The sequence below is a fragment of the Sinocyclocheilus anshuiensis genome, unplaced genomic scaffold (assembly GCF_001515605.1).
Source record: "Sinocyclocheilus anshuiensis isolate Anshui unplaced genomic scaffold, SAMN03320099.WGS_v1.1 scaffold348, whole genome shotgun sequence".
Taxonomy (NCBI): domain Eukaryota; kingdom Metazoa; phylum Chordata; class Actinopteri; order Cypriniformes; family Cyprinidae; genus Sinocyclocheilus; species Sinocyclocheilus anshuiensis.
The window spans coordinates 1,719,472-1,728,662 of NW_015555762.1; the positions used below are offsets into that span (position 1 = coordinate 1,719,472).

Sequence of the window (9,191 nt, forward strand, 5' to 3'; positions counted from 1 at the left end):
TCCAAAAACATAATTTTTCGTATGCACAATAAAGCATTTTCTGTAATTTTGTTTCTTTTTGTCTGGCATTATGAGTGCTGTCTTTGTAAACCTGTCACTGTGAAACGTGTTTCACCAGTTAGGAACCCCTCGGAAATTTCCCATTGTGCCGAAGGGATCTTCTTCCAAGATTCCCTCTTTTGCATACTCTGTGTGTTCTCCTGAGATGCAGGATTGGAAAACCGGTGTATATTGTGAATACCGCAGTGTAATTTCCCTGCACAGTTGGCTTTCTCTTGCTGCAGGCGTATCTCCTTTGGCCTCATTAAAGAGCTTCAGGTCCTAGAAACCTCTTATTCATTCCATCTTTCATTCATCTAATGCTTTTCTGTGGAGAATCCAAATGAGAAGCTTGTCTTGGTTTCTATGACATATTTGCATACAGTTAAACCTACTGTTGTTGATTTTTTTTTTTAGTGCAGAGCAGTAACAACTTGTGGCTTTCCAGACTGATTCCTATATAAAAACTCTGCTAGATGTGCTATCGACATGTACTTTCTATATTTAATCACAAAAGGGACTTTTCTGGGTCTTTCCAAATAATAAGATGATCAACTGTGTTCCAGTATGTTCATGTTTCAGATGGTTTTTACATATGTTTGCTTTACATTTCTGCATGAATCTATGTTTAATTTTAAAGTATCAACTTCAGTTAAGATCGTTTTGTGAATAATTTGATAAGAATTGTTTGAGTTCAAACTGAAATCTCTGACTTTTAATTGCAGAGTTATCTTGGCAAATCTGATAAAGGTATAATCATTTTAGATCTCCTCTACAATTAAGACACAGTCCATTTGTTTCATAATTTCATCAAATGATGAAAAGAAATCAGACTCAGAAAGTGGAATAGTCATTTTAACAGTCACTATGAGCTCTTTTTGAGATTTAGACTCATAATTCATTTAGTAATGTTGATTTTTGGACAAACAAGTTAGAAAACTGTCAACATTGTATTTATTTATTTATTTATTTATACTTGCACATTTATTTATTGCAAATTCCTCGTTGTAGTGTTGGAACTGTGACATAGATCTAAACTTAAAGAAAGATATCGCTTTATATATAAATACCTACTAATACTAATGACATTAGGTTGGTTAGAGGGACACAGGAGCAAATATACCAATGGATTCTGCTCAGCTGAAGTATAATACAGGTAATATGGTTTCTAACAGATTAGAGGAACTGCTAAACGGAATTTCTCATGAGCCTCTTAGAAGGACTCCCCACATACGTTAATGAGTATGTAAATGTGTGTTTGTCTGTTACACTGTAGGATTTCATCTGTAGAGTTTGGGGTTGTAAGCTGTTGACACCACTAGTGACACTGGGCTTAATTTGTAGATAATTGCAGTTTGTAATGGGAACGAAAAGCCAAGGCCATGTCAGCCAGAGTGTCACTGAAATTGTAGCCATTACCAGAAACGAAACATGGAAATTAATGGCATTCTGGTTTAATTTGCACCTTCATCTTTTCATGGCATTTAATCTTAGCCTATCCTTCTCTTGGGACTCCAAGAAATGTGAGAGAGGTTCTCGAACCTTTCATTACAGCCCACAATTACTCTCTCTAACATTTCTCAAAACCAAACGGTAATAATTTCTAACCTCCTTTTGTGTACCTTTTGGTAATGAACTCAGAGAATGCAACTATACAAACCAATTTAAAACATTAGTTATTAGATAAATATATGATGACTTGTCAGTCAATATCAACAGTTGTGTTCTCTCTGGATTGCACAGTCATGTGTTTTTGTTCAATGACTGCAAAACTGCATATTTTATAGAATGTCAATAAGATTTATTTATTTATTTAGAATTTAAATGAATCATTTATTTAAACGATATATAGTATTTTTATTACAGTAACCTTTTCATAGTGAAAGTGAGCTTTCAACTTTCAACTTTTTTTTTTCTCCATGGTTTTAGATTGAGTTAACTCTAATAACCCTGAGCTGAAGTTTTGGTATTGTAATATTAATAGCCACATTTTCTCTTTCCTTTTTTATTTGTTTCTTCCTTCTCAAAAAATAAGGGTTACTTTGTGATATTTACTCTCCTAAATATCAAAAAGATTTATTGTTTTATTACCTGAGTGGTGACATTTCAGCAGATGCCATGAGACGGGGCAGTGGGACGCTCTGGGAATAGAGGAGCTCACCTCTGCTCTTCAGATCTGGGCAATCCTTTCTCTTTGGTCAAAATCTGGCCAGACATAATCCTGAAAACCTTGTTTAAATGGATACTGACTTAAATGAGTATCTCTTTCTATGCTCTGTCACATTCTTTTCACTCATTCAGTTTTGTGTTTTACATTGGAGAACTACATTAATGTTTTCTGTCCTTTCCCTTAGAAATTGTTTGTGTAACAGGTTTATTTTCTTTGTTTCGTCACATTCAGATCATGTGAAGTAAGCTGCATCATAGCCAGTGAGTCTATTTCTCTCAAAACCTATTGTACTGTTAGATTAGTGCCCTATTGTGCCTCTGAAACAGTGTGTTCCTGTACAGTATAGGTGTCATTTGAGACCCGTCCAGATGATGGACAGTCTCACTGCTGTGCTCTTGTCAGTCCTAAGGTTTAGAGTAGAGACAAAACTCACAATGTCTCTGGAAAACAGTGTTATGCATCAGGAGACTCCACAGGGAGATTTTCATACATATATTACCATTGCACAGTTTCAGTACTGTATGTAGAGTCTGTTAGTGCAGTTTCTGTATTATGCATGCATGTTTAGGGGATACACTGGCTCTTATGCCGTCTTTTTGCTTTTGAGATTTGCAAACATGTTTGTTTGTGAGGGAATGCAAATGGATATCTCGAACAAAACAAGTGCTCAATCATGCACACAGAATGATTTCAGCGATTTCAAACGTGTTTATTTCCTGTAGCTGACCACTGTGTCTACCATATGGTAACATATAACTTCTGTTTCTACAACGTTTTCGTTTATTGTGTATTTTATATTGTCAGTAGTGTAGCAATGTATAGTATGAAGCACAGCTCACACAGAAGATACTTTCAAACCAAGCCACTGCTTTCAGTTGGCCAGTGTGGTGAATCTGCAGGACCAGATGGTTAATGTGGTTAATGTGACTGCAGCTTTAAAGACATGTCATCTGTATTCTTTGCATATTTGGTAAGTTTTGGTCTGATGTAGTTTGATGCCAAAAATACTTTGTCTAATATAGCTGATATAGCTAATATGAGTGCATTGCCATTACATTTTCTCTGTGAGAATTGTAAATAGATTTGCATTGATTTATATGATCAGAAAGATTATTTGCAGTTATTTATTAGTTTAAAGTGTGTAGCATTAGCACAGAAATAAGCTAGGCTTTTAAAGGGATAGTTCACCCAAAAATGAAGATTACCCCATGATTTACTCACCCTCAAGCCACCCTAGGTGTATAACTTCGTCTTTCAGACGAATACAATAATACGAGTTATATAAAAAAGTAGTTATATAACTTCCAAGCTTTATATTGGCAGTGAATGGTGGTTGAAATTTTGAAGCCCAAAAAAGTGCATCCATCCATCATAAAAAGTACTCCACATGGCTTCTGAAGTGAAGCAATGTGTGTGTTTAAGAAAAATATCCATATTTAAAACTTTATAAACTGTAATCTCTAGCTTCCGCTAACTGTCATACGCGCATTCACGAGAGAGTGGCGTTTCAGCGGATGACGTAGGATTTAGGTGTAGCATAAGCTCCGGTGAGAAGTAATGAACGTGAAAGCGCAGAGGAGAGAAAAACAAAACACCGGTCACGAATTAGAAGTACAAAATGAGGATTTGTAAAGAAAAATGTTGGAGGATTTCGATATAAGCCAAGAGGAGACAGATTTTCCTTTGCTGTAAAAAAAACCGTAGTTCTCATAAAACTAGCATATTCTCACGGGAGCTTACGCTACGCCTATGTCCTGTGTCATCTACTGGAGCGCCACTCTCTCATGAATGCGTGTACAACACACTTACACAAACGTATCGCTTCGCTTCGGAAGGCCTTTATTAGCCCCCCAGAGCCGTGTGGAGTACTTATTATGGTGGATGGGTGCACTTTTTTGGACTTCAAACTCTGAATACCCATTCACTGCCATTATAAAGCTTGGAAGAGCCAGGACATTTTTTAATATAACTCCGATTGTATTTATCTGAAAGAAGAAATTAATTTATACCTATGTAAGATGGCTCAAGGGTGAGTAAATCATGGGGTAATTTTTCATTTTTGGGTGAACTATCCCTTTAAGAGTAAAAATTAAAGGATAAAGAAATAATAATTGAATAATGACTGACTCACTTTGACATTGTAAGAGTTCTAAGTCGGTAAATATTTCAGTTCATAAAATAAACATCTAATTAATTTGAGCAGTATTGGAGCAATATCGTAGCAGTTTTAATATTTTTTTCATTTTGGAGTTTCATTATTTTCCCCAAATAGAGAGATGCTGCCTTCAAGACATGTCAGAGATGAGCACACACAAATGCAACAGAATGTCATAACTACTGGAAAGGTCTTTTTGAATCAAGAATTTGAATTTGAGGTTTTTCATTAAAAAAAATGGTGGATGGCAATTCCTTTTGATCAGTTCATTTTGTGTACTGTATGTCTTCTGTATGTGTTCCTGTAGAATAGTAATATAGTTAGAAAATAAAACTTTTTAACCAGTTTATGCAGTGACAGTCCATATTACCCATCATTTTTGGGTATATATCATAGGTTTCTATGTGTCCTTGTGGTATGTTTTATACCAGTCATCTCTGTCACTTTCTGTTCCCATTGTGATGCTGAGTATGGCTTCTCTCTCATTCCAGCCCACTTCCTCTTTCCACCCTTGTCAGCATTATTGTCCGCAGAATTAAGCATGCTTTCACCATAGCGCCTTGTTTGTTTTTTTTTCACTCTCTAATTAGTTCCAAATAATCAAGTGAGTCTAATTTTTGTTATTTGTCTATTCAGAGTTGAGAATATGTTGTAATAGGGCACCGAGGGACCCTCTTCCCTTCCATTCCACAGAAACTTTAACCTTTATTAATGCACACATAAAAGCTGGTGCATAAAAGAGTGAGATGAGGAGATGCTCTATGAATGCCCCTGAATGCACCTCACGCCGGCATTAAGTCTCGCTCCCTGGATCGCCATGCAGATGGCTTGTTATGCTAAATGCAGGCGGTGTTTTGATTAGGTTACGCGTACTTTCATCTGGGTGCTCTCAAACAGTGGACACAAAGGACTGCTCTTTGCTGCCTGTTTTATCTGTTTTATGCGGTCTCTCTCTTTTTTTTTTTTTCAAGTGAAGTTAAAGCTCTGAATATACAGAAAGCTCGAGCCTCCTAAAAGCAATGGATGCTTCTAAAAATGCACTGCAACATCCAAGGAAGCATATTATAACTGGAGAAATCTCTTCATTAGCATTCCTATTCAAATAACCATCTCAACCTTGACACCTTGGCAACAACCACAGCAGTAATTAATATAATATCAAATAATAATATGCAACAGCAAATTACTTATTGCATCTGTACTCTTATCTGATTGTGTTTACTTATCAACCTTCACTCCTGTCAGTTCAACATTACTTTATTTACAGTATTAATACATGTTTCTGGTCTCAAATGCAAAATTAGAGAAATTTTTCATTACCTCTGCAGTGAATGGGTGCCGTCAGAATGAGAGTCCAAACAGCTGATAAAAACATAACAATCCTCAACATCACTCCTGTCCATCAGTTACCACCTTGTAAAGTGACAACCTATGTGTTTGTAAGAAACAAATCCATCATCAAGACGTTTAGCCAACATAACTGTATAGCCATCATTATGTATTAACAAATGTCAGTAATAAATAATAAATGTTTCAGACCAATCAGCTAAAATAGTACAAGTAAACAGCATTTTTATTGCATGTATTTATTTGGCTACTTTAGGAGAGCCAGCATGGAGCTACGCCAATGCAATTACAGTGCAGTGAAATGAAAGTGTATTTAAAACAGATTACTTCTGGGACTGGACAGTCAATCAATGGAAATGTTGATTACTACAAACCTCAGCATACCTGAGCCAAGTAGTATTCATTATGTCCTGTATCTGTTTAAAAGAATTAGAAATCAATGGAGCGTGCAAGACATTAAACACTTGATCCTTCAGTACTAAAGCAATGGTCATGGCGAAGGGGAAGAGCGGAACGAGCCTGAGGGAATGAATTTCTGTTTGATGGTTAATAAAAAATAAATGGATAGTTTGTAAGACTATGGAAAGATGCTGCTCATTTAGAATAGTGCTGTGTAATTTATCCTATGAGAGATGTTGGGCTTGCACTGCTGTTGACACAGTTATGATATGGACTGGGTATGTTTTATTGCTGTTAAGTGACTGGAGAATGTGCATATTATTCATGCCAAATTAGATAATAAACTGTAAGAAATGGGGATAGGGACATCTAAAGCCAAGTTCTCCATTTAAAGTGAATATTGTTCTATTTTTAAAAGTGTGACAAAAAGAACCATATTCATAATGAATGAATCAATAAATCTAGAGATCTTTCATTAAAAAAAATTAGCTTAATCTACTAAGTAAACCTTAGTCTACTAAAAAATAAGCTTTCCATTGATGTATGGTTTGTTAGGATAGGACAATATTTGGCCGAGATACAACTATTTGAATATCTGGAATCTGAGGGTGCAAAAAAATCGAAATACTGAGAAAATCACTTAAAGTTCAAATGAAGTCCTTAGCAATGCATATTACTAATCAAAAATGAAGTTTTGATATATTTACTGTAGGAAATTTACAAAATATCTTCATGGAACATGATCTTTACTTAATATCCTAATGATTTTTGGCATAAAAGAAAAATTTATAATTTTGACCCATACAATGTATTGTTGGCTATTGCTACAAATATACCCATGCTATTTAAGACTGGTTTTGTGCTCCAGGGTCACATTTACTGCTTTGAACACAGCCCGATGGTCACTGATGTCTTATATTGAATGTTGTATTCATAATAAAAACACTGGAAATGTTCAGACCAGTTCTACCATCATAATTCTCTCTTTTTTTTTTTTCTCAATACAAGTGCACCCTTGAAATGTTTTTGTTGTCCCTTGGGGTGTATTTTTGCTTCTTTTATTTGTGAAATATTACTAACTGAAATGAAAGCAATTGTATATCACTGTGCCATTCGATATTTTTTACAGTAAAGATGAGAAGCAAAAGAAACAACTTGCAGGGACAATCACTGTCTTCAGAGTTTCTCAAACATGTCAGTTTGTTCTCATAACTGCACAGTGTTGTTTGTTTCTTTACAAGTTTTAATGTTTCTGGTTCTGGTAAAAAGAAATCTGTGGTTTTAAGTGCAACCTTTCTGAAACATCACTGTCACAATTTGGGTACAGACAAGGAAGGATGTTTGTAAAGATCTGAAAAATTTAGTTTTACCAGAAAAAAAAAAAAAAAGACCAGACATTGAAGAAACATTCATTGACATTGAGCAATTATTTTTTTTTTGGGGGGGGGATGATTTATGAGCAATAACTACAGAAACACTATAAAACATTCTTCATTATTGTTATAACATCTTGTTTTTCATCTATTTGACTTTTCACAATCAATCCGGCTCATTTTCCTTTGAGTTCCTAACTTGTGCAATGTAATAACTTAAACTTGTCAATGAAAGTAACTTTAGAGTTTACTTAAAATGCAGCTAATTTCGTTTTCAATTTTAGTGGGATGAATATTCTTAACAGACTTCTACTTTTCTGAATGTAATGATTCATAGTTGTATTTATGATAATCATAGGGTTTTTGGATTGAAGCACTCAGATCTCCCCTTTGGCAGGGTATGATGTACCTGGAGGAGAGGCGGCTGGTGCACAGGGACCTCGCGGCCCGTAACGTCCTGGTAAAATCTCCAAACCACATCAAGATCACTGATTTTGGACTTGCTCGACTGCTGGATGCTGATGAAAAGGAGTATAATTCAGATGGAGGGAAGGTAAGTGTTTAAAACCTGAGACACTGGTTTGAAATCATTGAACTCATTAAGTGATTTTGTAATTCATATGTTGGGTTGCATGCCAAACCATTAATCAATGTTAATCTATGAGAATGGTAGTTGTTTGATTGTAATTTTAATTTCTAATCATACTGCTGTTTTTTTTAAATGCATGATTGCATTACTATATAGATTATCACATCCTGATGAGAATTCTCTCTTATGCAGATGCCCATCAAGTGGATGGCCCTAGAGTGCATTCATTACAGAAAGTTCACACATCAGAGTGATATATGGAGTTATGGTGAGTAAAACACTTTTAGAGTGTCCTAGTTTTTTAGTTTAGTTTGTTTGTTTGAAAGAGCTTAATACTTTTATTCAGCAAATATGCATTAATTGATCAAAAGTGACAATAAAGACATGTATAATCTTTGTTTGCAGAAATTAATGTACTGCGGTTTCCACAAAAAATGTTAAGCAGCACAACTGTTTTCAGCATTGATAATACTAAGAAATGTTTCTTGAGCAGCAAATCAGCATATTAGAATGATTTCTGAAGGATCGTGTGACACTGAAGACTGGAGTAATGATGCTGAAAATTCAGCTTTGAATCACAGGAATAAAATTACATTTTAAAAGTACGTTAAAATAGAAATCAGTTATTTTAAATGTTAAATTATTTCACAATATCACTGTTTTAATGTCTTTTTGATCAAATAAATGCAAGCTTTGGTGAGCATAAAATACTTTTCAAAACCGACCCCAAACTTTAACACTGTAACAACGTATGTAGATCGGGAAGAAGGAGGCGGGAACCGGCGAACATTTAAATTAGATTTTAATAAAATAAACAAACACAAAATTAAAGTAAAGCGGCAGCCCCTCGCAGACGACTGCCGCACACAAAACACAAAATAAAGTCCAGGCCTGGTCCTCTCTCATCCAACACTGTCGTCACTCCTCCTTTTCTCCTTCCGTAGCTCCTCTGTGGGACTCGAGACCGGTGAGTGGCGCAGGTGTCGTGCATTAGCATTTACTCCACCGGCCTCGCTCCGTTCCCACGGCTCTCGGCCCCGGCCCTCTCGTCACATACCCCCATTGCCCCTCGCAGGCCAGGGGGTACTCCCGAGACTGCGCTCTACCCCCCCCCCCCCC

The 9,191-nt window shown here is 35.9% G+C and overlaps 1 protein-coding gene across 1 annotated transcript in view; it reads left to right on the plus strand.

Moving 5' to 3' along the window:
- erbb4a (erb-b2 receptor tyrosine kinase 4a) overlaps positions 1–9,191 on the plus strand; it is a 171,795-nt gene that overhangs the window by 153,626 nt on the left and 8,978 nt on the right. Inside the window, exons 21-22 of the mRNA XM_016467875.1 lie at positions 7,881–8,036; positions 8,265–8,340. Of these exons, the coding sequence (XP_016323361.1) occupies positions 7,881–8,036; positions 8,265–8,340 (232 nt within the window). The remainder of the gene's footprint in view (positions 1–7,880; positions 8,037–8,264; positions 8,341–9,191) is intronic.